The 20344-nt window shown below is 37.1% G+C and overlaps 1 protein-coding gene across 10 annotated transcripts in view; it reads right to left on the reverse strand.

The window, feature by feature from the left end:
• TFDP2 (transcription factor Dp-2) overlaps window positions 1–20344 on the reverse strand; it is a 174309-nt gene that overhangs the window by 22007 nt on the left and 131958 nt on the right. For all 10 annotated transcript variants that reach the window (XM_036849902.1, XM_036849899.1, XM_036849897.1 and 7 more), the window contains one exon: window positions 1365–1527. In XM_036849902.1, coding sequence (XP_036705797.1) covers window positions 1365–1527 — 163 coding nt within the window. The remainder of the gene's footprint in view (window positions 1–1364; window positions 1528–20344) is intronic.

A 20344-nucleotide genomic window follows, 5' to 3' on the forward strand; every position in this document is an offset into this window, starting at 1 on the left:
ACTACAGTTACTACTGTTACTTAATATTGCTGTGGAATACATATAGAATGACTACATTTAAATAAAATGCAAACTGATTTATAATGATAAAAAGCATATCAGCAGTTGCCTGGGGATAGAGGGCGAGGGAGGGATGGATGACAAAGGCAGGAAGAACCCTTTGGGAGTGATGTAAATGTTTTGTGTCTTGATTATGGTGGTGATGACACAGGTGCGTACAACTGTCAAAACTCACTGAATTTTACACTTGAAATGAATACATTTTATTGTATGTAAATTATTCCACAATAGATAAGGAAAAAATAATTTAATTGTACACTTAAGACGTGTATTTCCCTCCCTGCATGTAATTTTATCTCCATTTTTAAAAAGTGAGATTGATTTATACATGCTAAAAAAGAGGCTCTAAGATAAATATCGTTAAGAAAATAAAATTTAAAATGAAGCATGCAGGCTTTCCTGGTGGCACAGTGGTTAAGAATCCGCCTGCCAATGCAGGGGACACAGGTTCGAGCCCTGGTCTGGGAAGATCCCACATGCCGTGGAGCAACTAAGCCCGTGTGCCACAACTACTGAGGCCCACGCGTCTAGAGCCCATGCTCTACAACAAGAGAAGCCACCACAATGAGAAGCCCGCACACCGCAACGAAGAGTAGCTCCCACTCACAACTAGAGAAAGCCCACGCACAGCAACGAAGACCCAACGCAGCCAAAAATAAATAAAATAAATAAATTTTAAAAATAAATGAATAAAATAAAATGAAGCATACAAAAGCATAATCACATTTGTGTTTACAATAATAAAAGAAATGAATTTTATTATATATATGCATAAAGAATGTCTGGACTGATACTCAGGAATCTGGTAATAGTGAATAGTGCCTTTGGGGAGGCAGATTAGGGTCTGTGGTAGAAGAGAAATATTTTTTATTACATACTCTTCGGTACAAGTGAATTTTTATAAACATGTTCATGTAGTAATTTTTCAATTAAAAATGAGATAAAATTTTCTTATTGACTTAGACATAGAAGAAACACTAAAAGGTTCAGAAATGTATCTGAAGTCATTCAAATATAAAAAGCATATTTTTAAAAAGTATGTTTCTTCAATAACCCCCAAAGACATTTAAAAAATACTTGTCCATCTTTATGTTTAAATAAATTAGTAAAAGAATTCTTTCTAAGACAAAACAACAAAAAATCAAAACAGCAAAATTCCCCAACAGACAATATGAAACCCTCAAGTAAAGGAGGAGTTGGGGATTCCCTAGCTTGTCTGAATCCTCGAATTGACACAGACAACCCAGAGAGGTACACTGCTGCATCACTCATCACAGTCAATGTCAAGTGCATGATCTACCTACCGAATCAGCTGCCAAATGGTTATTTGAATTGGTGAACTCGGACACCAGCTCATCAGCTACTTCATTATATGATGTTGTACCTTTCCGCTGAACTTTCTCACACACTTTCATTGAAAAATGTCTCAAGCCCTTTCCATTTTTATCTCCTTTTTTGCTTCGTTTGCTAAAAGAGAAAAAAAAATTATACTCCATTATACTTATTAGAGATTTCCTTTACAAAACATAAAATAATGTGAGAAGACAGGAATTTGATAAATTTCACATTGAATTAGAGATAAGGAAATGTTTTAAACTTAATTTTTGCCTTAAAAGCCTAATAAAGTGTAAAGCTAGAGTGCTTTTCTATGCCCACTCATTTATTCAATAAATATTTACTGACCAGTTATTTACTATTATGTGCCAGGTACTGTTTTACACACTGGGAGAAGATCCGTGAAAACAACAGACAAAAACTCTGCATTTGCAGAGTTTATATTCTCAATACTTATCATTTTGTATTCTATGTATGCTACAGCGTTTTTTTTTTTCCACCTAAAATTAAAAGTACCACTATTCTCAGGTTCAGTTATCTACTCAATTTTCAATCAGAGGTCACTGGTATTAATAACGAGTCTACATCTTTGGTTATCTTAAGTTAGGTTAATGCCTAGGTCTAACCTTTGATAACTTAATCATTAAAATTTCAGAGGTGCAGTTTAGTTCTACTAATATGAGTACCAATTACATAATAGGAACTGTATTAGGGACCAGAAGTACAAAAATGATAACTGAGGCAAAATCCTTTCCCTCAATGAGTCTTGAGGCTGGAAGAGAGACAAAACAGACATATAATGAAAGATAATTCTAATATAATAACGTAAGTGCCAAGTCAGAGTTATTCACAATGTTCTATGGGAATTGGGAAGAGGGATATCTAGTCTAACTGGAGGAAGTCTTCCTGAATAAGAATCAGTGAAAACAATCAACAAAATGAAAAGGAAATCCATGGAATGGGAGAAAATATTTGCAAACCCTTTATGTGGTAAGTGGTTAATATCTAAAATATCTAAGAAACATCTACAACTCAACAGCAAAGCAAATAACACAATTAAAACATAGGCAAAGGACATTTCTCCAAAGAAAACATACAAATGGCCAACAGGTATATGAAAAGGTGTTCAACATCACTAATCATAAGAGAAACACAAATCAAAACCACAATGACATATGATCTCACGCCTGTCAGGATGACTATTATTAAAAAAAAAAAAAAGATAACAAGTGTTGGTGAGAGTGTAGAGAAATTACAATAGAACCCTTGCACATTGTTGGTGGGAATGTAAAAATGGTACAGCTGCTATGGAAAAAAAATATGGAGGTTCCTAAAAAATTAAAAATGCAACTACCATATAATCCAGCAATCCCATTTCTGGGTATATACCCAAAAGAATTGAAATCAGGATCTCAAAGAGATATATCGGTCATGTTCATTGCAGCTTTATTCACAATAGTCAAGATATGGAAAACTCATAGATGGATGAATGGATAAAGAAAATGTGGGGGGTGTGTGTGTGTATGTGTGTATATATACACACATACACACACACATACACACAGGAATATTATTCAGTCTTAAAAAAGAATAAAATCCTGCCATATGTGACAACATGGATGAACCTGGAGGACATCATGCTAAGTGAAATAAGCCAGTCACAGAAGGACAAACATTGCATGATTCCACTTACATGAGTTATCTGAAATAGTCAAACTCACAGAAGCGGAGAGTAGAATGGTGCCTGCCAGAGGCTGGAGGGAAAGGGGAAATGGGGAGTTTGCTATGCAAAGGAACCTAGACTTTATCATATTCCATCAGTATAATTATATTCATTTATAAGTTATTTACATGTTCTACTGTGTTATGTCCATTAAGAAATAGATGCTAAATGTACTTTTCCGAAGAATAAGGACAGATGTCTACTTTCTTTTTCCCACATTCCCAATCATCTGTGTAGTACTCATTGTGGTCACAGACTACTACTGAAATACTGTGATGCCACTAAATGGTATTGAGTAGGGGAGTGGCCTGGTGAAATTTTCAGTGAGGCAGAGATTCTGGCAGCAGAGTAACTTACGAAGGGCAGAAGCAGAAACAGGAAGACCTGTTGAGAGGCTACTGTAATAGCCCAGGCAAGCAATGCTGAGTCCTGGAATTCAGGAAACTGGTAGGACTGGATAAGAAGAGATGGATTTGCAAAAATGTTAAAGATAAAAATCAGTGGAGGACTTCCCTAGTGGCGCAGTGGTTAAGAATCCGCCTGCCAATGCAGGGGACATGGGTTCGAGCCCTGGTCTGGGAAGATCCCACATGCTGCGGAGCAACTAAGCCCGTGCGCCACAACTACTGAGCCTGCACGCCACAACTACTGAAGCCCGCATGCTCTAGAGCCCGCACTGTGCAACTACTGAGCCCGGGAGGCACAACTACTAAAGCCCACGTGCCTAGAGCCCGTGCTCCACAACAAGAGAAGCCACCACAATGAGAAGCCCATGCACCGCAACAAAGAGTAGCCCCCGCTCGCCGCAACTAGAGAAAGCTCACGCACAGCAACAAAGACCCAACGCAGCCAAAAAAAAAAAAGAAAGAAAATCAGTGGAGCTAAACGATTGATTGATGTGGATTGTAAGGAAGAAGAAATAGGACAATGATCCGTAAAAGGAGGGGTCATTTACTGAGATCAAGGAGACAGGAATGAATTCATGAATTCCATTATGAACCTTCTCATTTGCACTGTCCAGTACTCTAGGTGTAACCCACATGTGGCCATTGAACACCTGGAATGTGCCAAGTCTGAATTGGGTATGCTGTCAGTGTGAAATACACACTGCATTTCAAAGACCTTCATGAGAAATGAAGGTAAAAGAGCTCATGTATAATTTTTATATTAACTACATGCTGAAATATATTATTTTAGATATACTAGATTAAATAACAGATATAAAATCAATTTCACATATTTCCATCTACTTTTTAAATTGGCTGCTGGAAAATTAAAACTTACATGTGTCTTGTATTACATTCTATCGGGAAGCAATGATGTTGAGTTTGACATGCCTATACAACATCCAAATGGGTATATTCAATAGATAGTTGAATATATTAGTCTACAGCTAGTGGGAGCGGTCACTTACAAACTTATCAGCACGTGTACCCAAGCCAACTCTACTTCCTACCAGTCTCAGAGAATTAGGTAACTCTCTTCTTTTTCAAATCTAACTTCCTTTTACAAGATAACAGCTTTATTGAAATACAATTCACATACCATGAACTTCACCTTTTTAAAGTATACAATTCAGTGGTTTTCAAAAGTTATGCAACCATCACCACAACCTAATTTCTTCATCCTAAAAAGAAACTCTGTACCCATGAGCAGTCATTCCTCAACCTCCCTGCCCCCAGTACCTGGCAACCACTATTCTATTTTCTGGTTCTATAGATTTGCCTATTCTTCAATGTCAACTTTGCAAATGGAGTGCTTCTGTTTCTGTATTGTTTGCTTTCCTTGAGCTGGCCCATCCAGTTTTTTGTTTGCTTTTTGAATGTACAACCTATCATGGAAGCTGAATCTGTTCAAGACTCCAGCTCCACCTACCAGTTTGAAGGAAATACCGAGGACAGAAGAACACGTTAAACTATACAAGAGAGATGCGATAAGCAAAATCTTTAGGATTTCTCTTCAGGACATATAATGTGGTTTCTTCAACTAATAATTTGTAAGGGAAAAGAGGAGCGAAAGAGTGAGCGACATACAGAGGGGGAATCTACAGATTATAAAAGACATCAATTTATTTAAATTCTGATTCATACAGACTGTAAACACACACACACACACACACACACACACACACCCGTTATGGGGGAGTCTGGGAAGACAGCAATAGCAGCATAGTTCTCAAACTCTCCAAATCCCCACATAAAAACTGATGGAACAACTAGGCAGCAAAACCTGAACCCCTTGACAACATTTACAACAAAACTAGATGACAAAGTACCTTCAACAAATGCCAGAATACAAACTACCAATAGCCAAAAGGCCTACACAGTAGTGTCTGTGTGGGCAGAAAAAGAAACATTCAATGAGTCTGCATTTAATGGAACTCAGAACAGGATAAGCCCAAAATAGGCAACAAGAATTTGCTAGAAAGCACAACAGGCCAATTTGGGAGCAGCAGTTGAAATGAGAAGGAGTTTTGACCTCTCAGTACCAGCTGAGTGCAAGAGGCTGCAACAAAGACTGAAGAGGTTGCAACAATCTAGCCCGTATGACTCCCACAAGTGATATTCAAGAGAAAAGTAGAAATATTGGAGGTAGGCAAAGAATATATAGACAATAAGAGTATCTGAAGAAGAACATCAAGGCAAGGGAACAGAATACTAAATGCTAAGTAAGTCAAGAAAATGTTCATGAAATAAAAGAAAAAAGAGACTATCAACCTAGAATGACAAATACCAAAACATTCTAGGAAAACTGCTGTATTTCAAAGAAAAAGAACTTTTTAGGTATCTAGAAAAAGAGAGTATCCTATTTTTCAACAGCAAATTGTTACATTAGAAGAAAATTAATATATTTAAGAATTTGAAAGAAAGTATGAGCCAAGGATTTTGGTATCCAGCATAACTGACTTAGACAATCAAAATGACTAAAGAAACATTGACATTAAGGCCTTGTGAGTATTTATGTATAGTTACCTGTAGACGTGAGACAAAATGAGGGCTAAGAGGCAGACAGTATAGTATTTAAATAGGCAAATGCTCAAATACTGTGGGACTATTATGTATGACTATTATAAAAATGGGGAGAGAATGGAGAGAGCATATGTAAAAAAACTTTTTAATGTTTTGAATAATCACGTTAATGGTTATATTAGTATTATTATTTGGGACTATTGAGCACGTAATATGGGATAAAGTCAATGAGTAATTACCATATACATTAATTCTAACATCTCATCCCCAACGTCCTTAAAGATCAAGATTCTTGGAATGGAAAAAGAGGATCGGGATGTAATGGAGAAGAGGTTTAATAAGATTTGGATTGGAAATATCAATATGAACTCATGAAGTACTGTATCTTTGTGGGTGTGTATCTTACCTCTCTCCATTTAAAAGGACTAGAAAATATGACCAACCTAGTAGCAGAGAGCATCCTTAGCCCCTAACTGGAGCCTGACATATAATTCACCCTAAAGGAAACCAGAGCTTCTTAGAGAAATGGCTGATTCCATGTACAGGGCAGGAAATGGACAAGATGAACTTGGAACATCTTGTCACACCAGATAACAAACAAGCTATCAAAGACATCTAGGGTCATATCAAAAGGACTTATGAGTCAAGTATTATAGAAGAGGCTCCCACAGACCTAAGATGGGACAATTTAAGTTTCAATAGTGATAATAATTGCATTGTATGAAACCCATCAAATACATTTACATTCATGAGTTTATAATGATATTTTTATTTTTATTTTTTATTTTTTGGCCACATTGTGTGGCATGCAGGATCTTAGTTCCCCGATTAGGGATCGAACCTGTGCCCCCTGCATTGGGAGCACAGAGTCTTAACCACTCGACCACCAGAGAAGTCCCTATAATGATATTTTTTAAAGGGAAGACTTGTTCACCTTTGGAGGAAGACAGAAACAAACTCATCATCCTGAAAACTGGTCAGTAAAGGGAAGGGATCAAGCTTTATTCTGCTTTCCTATATAAACTGTCCCTTCAGGTAAACAAATAGTAGAAGAGGGAAAGAGTCTTTATATAAAAGTAGTGCCAGTAGTAAATGAAGTAGAAGTGACAGAATAACACTAATAGCCACACACAATGAATTAATAGATACAAGCATTAAGCATCAGTGGTGTTCACATCATAAAAAGAGAGATAATCAAATGTTATGTGCCTTTTAACGGAAGAACACACTACTATCTATATTCTAGCCAAAGGATCAAACGTCAGTCTAATAAAGCCTCTGAATCTTACTGCCAAACTACAGAAATACAGGGAACAGAGAAATATACTGAGATGCACGTGAGTATGCAACCAGCGAAATCTAGGCTGTGGGAAATTTGATAGGTCAAATGGCCTAGCTCCTTCCACAACTAAAGTATAGGAAAACAATGGGACAGAGGAAAATTCTATATATAAAAGACAATCAACTTTTGTTTTTAATGAGCAAGACTAAAATGTTCCAAAGGATGCACATTTAGGTGATAAAACTAATCAAACATGCAAGGAAGTGATAACTATAAAAATCAGGATAATGGTTATTTATAGGGGAGAGAGGGGATGGGGGCATATGGAGGGGCTTCTGGGGTTCTACTTCCTCATCTGGTGATGGTTACAAGAGTGTTTGCCTTAAAGTAACTCATTAGTTATACATTTGCTTTTTGGTGATTTTCTGTATCTGTATTTTATTTTACAAAATTAAAAAAAAAATCAAACAAACAAAACATGACATTTGAAACAACTCGAAATTTGAACGCTTACTAGATATTTGATATTAAGGAATTACTGCTAATTTTCTTAGGTATAATAATGATATGTTTAAAAATGAGTCTTTTTAGAAATAAATACTGAGATATGATGAAGATGATAGGACGTCCTGGATTTGCTTTAAAATAATATAGAAGGGGTAGGGACTTCCCTGGTGGTCCAGTGGTTAAGAATCCATCTTCCAATGCAGGTGACACGGGTTCGATCCCTGGTCAGGGAACTAAGATCCCACATGCTGTGGGGCAACTAAGCCCGTGCACCACAACTAGAGAGCCTGCGTGCCACAACTACAGAGCCCACGCGCTCTGGAGCCTGCATACCACAACTAGAGAGCTGTGCACCGCAACTACTGAGCCCGCATGCTCTGGAGCCCGTGCGCCACAACTAGAGAGAAACCCACGCACCGCTACGAAGAGCCCGCACACGGCAACAAAAGTTCCCGGGTGCCGCAACTAAGACCTGACAGAGCCAAAAATAAAAAATAAACAAATAAAATAATATAGAAGGGGTATATACAAAACAAGAGACATCATTATTGCTTAAGTTCAGAGATGGGTACATAGGAGGCTCATAATATGAATCATCTACTTCTATATTTAAAATTCTCCAAAATAAAGAGTTTTTTAAAAAAGAAGAGAAAAATAATGGTTCTAGCATATCCTCGGTTATTTACATAGATTTAGTCCTTAGGCTCAGTTTCCTCCACTCAGCCGAGCCTTCTCAGGAAGGGGTCCTTATACATCACAATACCATATTAATTAATAGAAAGGAGAACTCAACATGTCCAACCCATAACTCCTGATCCTACTCCAGTTCTCATCTAGATGAGTGACGGCACCATCCACCCAACCACCTGAGCCAGAAACAACAGATTCATCCTAATCTCCCTTTCTATCTAATCAGTCTAATTCTATCAAATCTAATCTAAGTCTTGTCCTAAAGAGCTCTTAAATTCAACCTCTTCTCTCTGTTCCCACTGCCCTAGTTCAGGCCCTCATAATCTCTCTCAGAATATAACTAGACATAAAAAAGAATGAAATAATGCCATTTACAGCAACGTGGATGGACCAAGAGATTATCATACTAAGTGAAGTCAGAAAGAGAAAGACAAATATCATATGATATTGCTTATATGAGGAACATTTTAAAAAACGATACAAATGAACTTATTTTTACAAAACAGAAATATACTCACAGACGTAGAAAACAAACTTATGGTTCCTGAAGGGGAAAGGGTGAGGGAAGGATAAACTAGGAGTTTGGGGTTAAAATATACACACTATTATATATAAAATAGATAACCAACAAGAACCTACTGTATAGCACAGGGAACTATACTCAATATCTTATAATAACCTATAAGGGAAAAGAATCTGAAAAAAAAAAATATATATATATACAGACACACACAATATATAATTGAATCACTCTGCTGTACACCTGAAACTAATACAATACTGTAAATCAACTGTATTTCAATAACATTTTTTTTAAAGAAAAGGGAAAAAAAAGAATATAACTAGAGCCATATAACTGTTTTCCTTTGTGCTGCGTAGAGGCGAGGCCTTTCAATCCCTCCTCCACATGGCCAGCCTGGTGACCTTTCTACATAACCCTGATAACCTGGTGCTAATGGTGGTAAAGAGCATATCCTCCCTGAATGGTAAGTGTGTACCAGGCACTGGACTAAGTCATTTCATTTCTCAAAAGAATCCATCAATTCCTGTCTGCTACATACATTTCCCCACAAAGCCCACTCTGTGCTGATTTGCCCTTAGAGTTTAGTGTATTTAGACATAAATGGCTACTCACACCTAATTTACATAATTAGTTCAAGTTAGGTAACAAAATAAATAAGAATTGCTAGAGACAAGAGTTATTTTGAAAGAAATATGTTGTGTGTGGGATTTTACATTTATGTTAAGAATTGGACAATGGCTTAAAGTAAATAAAATCCTTAGCTCAGTGTTTACATATTTTTTAAAAGCCAGGGATGAAGCATTGTTTTTCATATAATTCTAGGTCTTTTTTAAAAAGGGAGTAATAAGACAATCACACAGTAGTTTTGGGGGGATCACTTGACTAATTTGCCCTCTACAATCATACCTGGATAATATTTAAAGGAAGAAACTAAATAGGAATAACTAGATTTTTTAACAACTATTAAATGCTTATGAACATATTCTCGAAACACAGATACAAGACTACAGTATGAGTTTTATACGGTTAGTTCAGTGTATGAATTGATAGACTTGAAGAAAGCTGTGGCTAAGTATCAACACTGGTAAACTATTCATTAGCTATATATTTTCAGCAGTTTACTTCATTTAACTCTGATCCCACAGTTTTCCTTGATCTGAAAAATAGAGACACAAATACCCATCTCACTGTGAGGATTAAATCATACACCACATATAAAACCGGTCCAGGAAGATCCCACATGCCGTGGAGCAACTAAGCCCATGCGCCACAACTACTGAGCCTGCGCGCTAGAGCCTGCGTGCCTAGAGCCCGTGCTCTGCAACAAGAGAAGTCACTGCCATAAGAAGCCTGCGCACCGCAACGAAGAGTGGCCCCCGCTCGCTGCAACCAGAGAAAGCCCACACGCAGCAACGAAGACCCAACGCAGCCAAAAATAAATAAATTAATTAGTTAATTAACTTTTTTAAAGAAAGAAATTAAGCCTGATCTTTGGAAGGCTGGTGGAGCAGCATGCCAAAACCCAATCAATGTCTACATTAAAATTCAACAGAATTTAGAATAGCTAATACCTGCAGTACACAGATAGGAGATTTGGTCCTGCAACCAATTCTATAAACCACTTCTTTAAAATTTAAGTGAACAACACCTCTAGTAAAAGAACATTAAAAGGTAAAAGGCTAGATAAAGAACTCAACAACAACAAAAACAACTCAACTCAAAAATGGACAAAGGACTTGAAAAGACGTTTCTTCCAAGAAGATATACAAACGGCCAGTAAGTACATAAAAAGATGATCAACATCGCTAATCATTAGGGAAATGCAAATCAAAACCACAATGAGATACCACTCACACACATTAGGATGGCTATTATTAAAAAAAAAAACAAAAAAACCAGTAAGTGTTGGGAGGATGTGGAAAAACTGGAGCCTTCGTGCACTGCTGGTGGGAACATAAAATGGTGCAGCCATTGTAGAAAATACTATGGTAGTTCCACAAAAAACAGAGCATATAATTACCATATGATCCAGCAATTCCACTTTAGGGTATATACCCAAAGAAATTTAAAGTACGGTCTCAAACAGATGTTTGTGTACCCACATTCATACCAGCAATATTCATAACAGCCAAAAGGTGAAAACAACCCAAATATCCATCAATAGATGAATGAATAAACAGAATGTGGTATATGCACATAACAGATTACTGAGCTGTTAAAAAAATGAAATTCTGATACAACATGAATGAACCTTGAAGACATGATAAGTGAAATAAGCCAGACACAAAAGGGTAAATATTGTTATGATCCCTCTTATATGAGGTACCTAGAATAGTCAAATTTATAGAGACAGAAAGTAAAACTATGGTTACTGGAGACTGGAAGAGGAGAAAGTGGGGAGTTATTGCTTAATCAGTATGGAGTGGCAGTATGTGATGGTGAAAAAGTTCTGCAGATGGAGAGTGGCGACAGATGCACAATAATTTATTTATTTTCTCAGTGGTTTTTTTGGTTTTGAACTTATTTATGTTTTGTTGTCTTTTGTGCTTAAGTGTTGATGGCTTCATGAGCCTGAATATCTATAAAATAAGATGTTGTGGTTTTAGCATTTCATCATTAATTATTTCTAAAAAAGCCAAACTCAGTATACAAGGGATCATGCTTCTGAGCAAAACAAATACAAACTTTATTGTTCTTCATTCTCTAAACTATTTCCATTGTCACATTTGGCTTACTACTACTGTCACCACATTCAGAAGAGATGTGCCTTTTCTTGACAAAAATAGTTCAGGAATGCTTGTTTCCCCACCACAAAATGAGGGTTAAAAACAAAATAACTCAGGACTTCCCTATTGGTCTAGTGGTTAAGATTCCGCACTTCCACTGCAGGGGGCGCAGGTTCAATCCCTGGTGGGGGAAGCTCCACATGCCGCGCAGTGTGGCCAAAAAAACCCAAAGTTAATTTAGCTTTGTTAAACTTAAAAAAACTTAAAGTTAAACTTTTCTAATTTAGCTAATAATTTAAAATGATAAACTTAAAACCAGGCTTATTTTAAAAATTTAAATGGTTGAAAAAGGTTATAAAAATAAATGTCTAGATTTTCACATATCTTCTATATGCTTTTGGGTTACATTAGACAAATTAACCTTATGTCACATGCGGCAAAAATTAACTCAAGATGGATCAAAGATCTAAGTATAAGAGCAAAGCCATAAAACTCTTAGAAGAAAATATAGGCGTAAGTCTTTGTGATCTTGGATTTGACAATGTTTTTTTTTTTTTTAAAAAATAAGATATGACACCAAAAGCATAAGTAACACAAGAAGAAAAAAAAAAAACCAATAGATAAACATAATCAAAATTTAAAACTTCTGTGCTTCAAGTAGGTGAAAAAACAATCCATAGAATAGGAGAATTTTCTTGCAAATCATGTATCAGATAAGGGTCTTGTATCTATAATCCATAAAGAATTCTTACAACTCAACAGAAAAAACAACAACAACGACCCAAAAAATCGGAATAGTTTTTCAAGGAAGATATTTAGACTTCCTTTCAGCAAGAATGCCATCTTCTAGTAATTCACCAAAATGATCAACACAAAGGGATGGAGGAGTATCCGCTATATGTTCTCTAGGCCTTTTAGAAAACATGGAGTTGTTCCTTTGGCTACAAATATGTGAATCTACAAGAAAGGTGATATTGTAGACATCAAGGGAATGGGCACTGTTCCAAAAGGAACACCCCACAAATGCTGCCATGGCAACACCGGAAGAGTCTACAATGTCACCCAGCTGCTGTTGGCACTCTTGTAAACAAACGAGTTAAGCGCAAGAGTCCTGCAAAGAGATTATGAAGCAAATTAAGCACTCTAAGAGCTAAGATGGCTTCCTGAAACGTGTGAAGGAAAATGATCAGAAAAAGAAAAAAGCCAAAGAGAAAGGTACTTGGGTTCAACTGAAGCACCAATCTGCTCCACCTAGAGATGCACACTTTGTGAGAACCAACGGAAAGGAGTCTGAGCTGCCAGAACCCAGTGCCTATGCATTCATGACATGATAAAAAAAAAAAACACACACAAAAGACCTCCGAACTGTAAAAACGTTTCTCTTAATTGAGAAGTGTGGTATCCCCTCCCCCAAAGAAATATTTAAAGCAAATTTCAATTGTGTCCTAATTCAGTGGGTGATGTCATTACTATTCAAATTTAGTGTTTTTTTCTTCCTGGAAGATGTGAGGTGGTTTATTGTGCAATATATTCCATCGGTTAGAAACTGCCAGAAATTATTTATAAAATATTTATACTAGTAAAATAAAAAAAAAAGACTCGGACAGCTGCATGTAAATCAATAAAGTTAGAACACACCTTCACATCATGCACAAAAGAAACTCAAAATGGCTTAAAGACTTAAACATAAGACATGACACCATAAAAGTCCTAGAAGAGAGCATAGGCAAAACATGCTCTGACATAAATCATACTCTGACATAAATCATACCAATGTTTCCTTAGGTCAGTCTCCCAAGGCAATAGAAATAAAAACAAAAATAAACAAATGGGATCTGATCAAACTTACAAGCTTTTGCACAGCAAAGGAAACCACAAAAAAAAAAACCCAAAAAGACAACCTACAGACTGGGAGAAAATATTTGCAAATGATGCAACAGACAAGGGATTAACTTCCAAAATATACAAACAGCTCATACAACTCAACAACAAAAAAACAAACAACCCAATCAAAAAATGGGCATAAGATCTTAATAGACATTTCTCCAAAGAAGACATACAGATGGCCAGTAGCCACAAGAAAAGATGCTCAACATCACTAATTATTACAGAAATGCATATCAAAACAACAATGACGTACCCACCTCACACCAGTCAGAATGGCCATCACTGGGACTTCCCTGGTGGTCCAGTAGTAAAGAATCTGCCTTATAATGCAGGGCATGCAGGTCCGATTCCTGGTCAGGGAACTAAGATCCCACATGCTGTGGGGCAACTAAGTCCATGTGCCACAACTACAGAGCCCACGCACCCTGAAGCCTGCATGCCACAACTAGAGAAGAGAAAACCACAACTAGAGAGAAGCCCGCATGCCTCAGCGAAGATCCCGTGTGCCACAACTAAGACCCAACACAGCCAAAAATGAATAAATTAAATAATAAATAAATAAATAAATCTTTAAAAAAGTAGGGCCATCATTAAAAAGTCTACAAATAGCAAATGCTAGAGAGGTTGTGGAGAAAAGAAAACCCTCACGCACTGTTGGTGGGAATGTAAGCTGGTGCAGCCACTATGGAGAACAGTATGGAGGTTCCTCAGAAAACTAAAAATAGAACTACCATATGATCCAGCAATCCCACTCCTGGGCATATACCCAGACAAAACTATAATTCAAAAAGATACATGCACCCCTATGTTCACAGCAGCACTATTCACAATAGTCAAAACATGGAAACAACCTAAATGTCCATCAACAGATAAATGGATAAAGAAGATGTGGTACATATATACAATGGAATACTACTCAGCCATAAGAAAGAATGAAATAATGCCACTTACAGCAACATGGATGTAACTAGAGATTATCATACTAAGTGAAGCAAGTCAGAAAGAGAAAGACAGATACCACATGGTATCACTTGTATGTGGAATCTAAAATACGGCACAAATGAATCTATGTACAAAACAGAAACAGACTCACAGACATAGAGAAGAGAGTTGTGATTGCCAAGGGGGAGGGGGTGGGAGAGGGAGGGACTGGAGTTTGGGATTAGCAGATGTAAACTATTATATACAGGATGGATAAACAAGGTCCTACTATATAGCACGGGGAACTATATTCAATATCCTGTGATAAGCCATAATGGAAAAGAATGTAAAAAGAAGAATGTCTATACGTGTATAACTGAGTCACTCTCCTGTACAGCAGAGATCGGCACAACATTGTAAATCAGCTATACTTCAATAAAAAGAAAACAAGATATGAAAAGATGCTCAACATCATTAACCATTAAGGAAATGCAAATCGAAACCAAAATGATATACCATTTCACATCTACGAGTATGGCTATAATAAAAAAAGATGGAGAATAAGTATTGGCAAGGATGTGGAGAAACTGGAACCTTTTACTGGCGGGAATGTAAAATGGTACAGCCACTCTAGAAATTTGTCTGTTAGCACCTCCACTCCTAAGTATATAATCCAAGAGAAATGAGAATTTATATCCATGTAAAAACTTGTTCACAAATGTTCATAGCAGTATTTATAATAGGCAAAAAGTAAAACCAACTCAAATGTCCATCATTAATGAACAAATATAGGCAAAATGTGGTATATCCATACAATGTTATATTATTGGGCAATAAAAAGGAATGAAGTACTAATATATGCCACAACATGTAATTTTTATGTGTGTGGAGACAGGATGGTAGGGACAGTGGATCTGGAGGGTTGAGAAGGTTCCACTGGCCCAGGTACTCCTTGGATAGTTTTTCATTTCATTGCCCTCAGCACCTCCCCTGCCAATTCCTTCTTGCTTTTTACACCTGTCAACTCTGAGCCTGGGGCCTCTCCATGTCAGTGCAGGCGAGAACAGCTTCCAAATCTGACTTCTCCCATGCATATTTTGGGATGTGGATTTCTCTACTTTCACTTGTCATCATTATAATCACACCAGCTTTCACTTTCCAGTCCTTGGAAAATCTACATCTCTCTATCATGTTTTATGGCAATTCAAGAGATTTATTTTTTATTATATTTTTACACAAAAAATTTCATTACGATCTTAGGGGCTGGGGATTAAAAATAGGTGTTCAGTCCATCATCTCAAACTGGAAGCTCCCTATCTAAATCTTAAATAAGTAGAGTTTACACATTTTCTTAAAACCTGAGCTCTTTGAAACACCAAGACCCTCTTTCCAAATAACACCAAAATTTGGCCACAGGATGTAAACACTATCATCTCTATTAGTCCCTAAATCAAAAAAAAAAAAAAAAAGAACCAGTAGGAAGCATTCCTTGCCAAATAAAACCAAATTGAAATTTTTTTTAATATTTAAGAAAATAAAACTACTATTACAGCACAGTTTGAAAAGCATGTTGTATTTTATTTCATTTGAAGTATTCATAATTTCATATGAAGTATTTAAAAGAATTACTCCCAAGGAATAAAAAGTATTTCTTTTTCCAGGCACTTAACTAGAATCCACAATCACTGTCTTTTTATATTTTCCCATAATAATTTATATTTATTTACAAAAGTAATATAAAACTCAAATTTGTAGTATAACACTATACTCCAGGTATAAGTTATAATAAATGTATTCCATTTACATAATAAATTATATAAAATATACAATAAAAACCTCATTTCCCATTCGAATAAGTTCACTAGAATGTTTAAATCAGCAAAATAATTTAGTAATTTAGTAAAATAATTTAGGAAAAAAACCCCAAACCCCACTTTCCTGTACATATGTATTCATTGTGTGTGTGTTGGGGGGGATTGTTGAATGGGAAATAAATGTTGATCACTTACAGATCTTCACTCTCTCCCCTCCCTGGGTTATGTCATCCAGGCCTGTGACCAATTACAAGCTGATGATACTATTTATACACTAATGATATGATCACTTACATAACTAATAAACTTATCAAACTTCGTATGTCCAAAACAAAACTCAATTCCTCCCCAAACCTACTCCTAACTACAGTAAGTCTAAATGGCATCAATATTCACCCAGCTCTTACTGCAAAAAAACAGGAGCCATCTTTCATTTCTCTTTTCCCTTCATCCAATCTATCAATAAATCCTGTTGATTCTACTTCCAAAATTTATCCATTTTTTTTTTCCATCTCCACTGCCAGGCCAGTGCCCCCTGCAACAGCCTTCTAACTGATTTCCCTGCTTCTGTTCTTGTCTTCTCAGAGTCCATTTTCCCCTCAGCAGTCAGTGTAAATTAGATCATGTCACTTCCCTACTTAAAACCCTGTTTAGAATAAAAACCAGATTCTCTACCATGACCTACAAGGCTTTTCATGTTCTGACCCCTGCCTACCTCTCCATCCTCATCCCACATCACTCTTTGACTTTCTCACTCTCTCCAAGCCACTGTGCTTCCCCAAATACAACAACCTGGTTCCTCACTTAGAAGCTCTGCATTTGCCATTCCCTCTGCCTAGAATCCCTGGCTCCCCGAGGGTATTTACATGCCTGTCTTCCTTGCATTCAAATGTCACCCCCTTAGAAAGGCCTTTCTAAAGTAGCCACCATCCTTCCAATACTCTACAAATCGTCCTTCTTAGTTTTCTACATACCACCTATCACAATCTAAAATTGGCTTATTTTGTTTATTGCTCCCCCATCCCAAATACAAGCTCTTTAACGGCAGAGACTTATCTATCTTATTATTCTTGCCAATGCCTAGAACATACCAACACTTAGCACATCAAAATATTTGTTGAGGGCTTCCCTGGTGGCGCAGTGGTTAAGAATCTGCCTGTCAATGCCGGGGACACAGGTTCGAGCCCTGGTCCGGGAAGATCCCACATGCCGCGGAGCAACTAGGCCCGTGAGCCACAACTACTCAGCCTGTGCTCTAGAGCCCGCGAGCCACAACTACTGAGCCCGTGTGCCACAACTACTGAAGCCTGCACGCCTAGAGCCCGTGCTCTGCAACAAGAGAAGCCACTGCAATGAGAAGCCCGTGCACCGCAACGAAGAGTAGCCCCCGCTCGCCGCAACTAGAGAAAGCCCACACGTGGCAAGAAAGACCCAACACAACCAAAAACAAATAAATAAATAAAGTAATTTTAAAACAATTGTTGAACAAACAACTTCATAAACATCACTGAAGCAGTACAGATATTATACTGATTTTTATTAGCTTACTATAGTTTAAATTATATTAGGTTATTATAAATTATTAGTTTATTCTAAATAAAAGGGTTTTAACTGTATTCCAACAGAATTTTTTAAAAAAGGTCTTAAGATTACATGAGCACAAAGGAAGAGTGAAACACCACTGTGCTAAATCCTAGTCATTTAAGACAGGAATAAAGTAAAACATATGCAGGCTATTGCCATTGCCCATCACACATCCAGGACCTTCTTTCCCCCAAGAGATCCCAAATAGGTCCCTTCCCTATTTGGAAGAGATGCATTTAGAAGACAACACCAGATTCTGTCCAAAGGGAGAAAGAGAAAGTGAACAAACATCTTTCAGGATCAAAACCCCAGGCAAGACCAGAAAGGGGGCTTTCACAGCTCCTTCCACAAACTCTTTGCAAAGAAGTCCAGTGGATCAGAACACAAGGAAAAAACTAATGAGAATACTTCAATGGATCTCTAACCAACAAAAAATTTCTTCAGAAACTGACTTGCTCTTGCAAATGAACCTGACGAAGGAATAGCTGTGTAAAACATACTTAAGGTTGTACTGTCAAGTGGTAAGATGAGGATAAAAAGGTGATACTTATCTATGTGGGAGTATGTGTGTGTGTTTTATCTCTCTCTCTCTCCATATCCCTGAGGAACAGTAATACAAATACTTACGTATGATACTAAATCAACATATAAGACATTAAAGAGATGAAGAAGATTACTTTGGGTTGAGAGCTGGCTTTTTGAAGCTCAGCACTTGGGAAAAGGGAACCGAAGACTTTTCACGGCATTACAGAAAAACACATAAATTTGGAGAAAAATAACATTTGTAAGGTCAACAACAACAAAAGAAAACCACACGTAGTAATTTTTGTGGCTTGATTAGGGAGAGGGAATGGGATTCATTATAGAAAAGTTATATTAAAGAATAAAAAGAGAATAATAAAAAGCACTAGGAAAAAAGGCCACTGAACCAAATGCAGAAAGGGAAAGTCAAATCACTGGCTATACCAATGAATTTAATCTGGTACTTTTACATGCGCTCTTTAGAGTTTTCTCTCTTATAAAGAATAAAAAGAACCTTGTTTTTTATATTATTTGCAATACATAGGTGCCACCAATCATAACTAATGAATAGTTCCATTTTAAGGCCTTAAACAGTGCTAAATATATGGTTAAAAAAACTTGTGCTGCTGTCCTTTCCAAGGATATACATGAAGAAAAACCAGCATGAGCTGGAAAAATGAATTTCCATTAGAGAGAAAAGACCATCTTGCCATATATGTCTATATGATATAGCAGTTCCTCAGACATGATTTTATCTGTTCAAAACAGTTAAGATGTAAGAAGTAACAAAGGCCACCAAGGAACTAAAGCAGAGCTAGTGTCAATGCAAGAAAACACACATTCTTTTATACAGCCCCAAGGTCCTCACTCAGAACCTATTCACTTTTATTTTAGACTGAATTCTAACACATCTGGCCAAGTAGTTTCTCAGTGCACAGCAAATCAGAGAAAGCAACTAGAAATTGGAGAAACAGAAAACTATTGTATTGAAAGCAGACGACCTAACAGAAGAGATGAAAACACAATTGAAAAAAGTAATTCCAAAATCTCAGAATCAAAAGTAAATTTTAAAAAGCATTGATGACAAGGTTTTATCTAAAATAGTAACCATCTTACAGAATTCAACAGCCTCTGAGATTACGTGTCTTGTTTTAACATAGTGTGACATTAATACGATATTCAGTAGAGTGGCTTGTGTGGAACACTGAACTTAAGTTCAAGTAACGACCCTAAAGTGATAGTTTTCAATCCTGGAGTTTCTGACTTAGTAGGCAATTACAGTTTATTCAACAGACCACAGGTGATTCTGATGCACACCAAGAACTGAGAACCACTGTCCTAATAGTCTAAGGAAAGGTTATATTGCACTGGATGTCTTATTTAAGAAAAAAGGGAGATGTAACGTACAACACGATAGATTAACGCTGATGTATGTTATATATGAAAGTTATTAAGAGTAGGGCTTCCCTGGTGGCGCAGTGGTTGAGAATCTGCCTGCCAATGCAGGAGACACGGGTTCGTGCCCTGGTCTGGGAAGATCCCACATGCCGCAGAGCAACTGGGCCCGTGAGCCGCAATTACTGAGCCTGCGCGTCTGGAGCCTGTGCTCCGCAACAAGAGAGGCCGCGATAGTGAGAGGCCCGCGCACCGCGATGAAGAGTGGCCCCCGCTTGCCACAACTAGAGAAAGCCCTCGCACAGAGGCGAAGACCCAACACAGCCATAAATAAATAAAAAAATAAAAATTATAAAAAAAAAAAGAGTAAATCCTAAGAGTTCTCATCACAGGAAAAAAATTTTTT

The sequence above is a fragment of the Balaenoptera musculus genome, chromosome 4, assembly GCF_009873245.2.
Source record: "Balaenoptera musculus isolate JJ_BM4_2016_0621 chromosome 4, mBalMus1.pri.v3, whole genome shotgun sequence".
In the NCBI taxonomy this organism is placed as follows: Eukaryota; Metazoa; Chordata; class Mammalia; order Artiodactyla; family Balaenopteridae; genus Balaenoptera; species Balaenoptera musculus.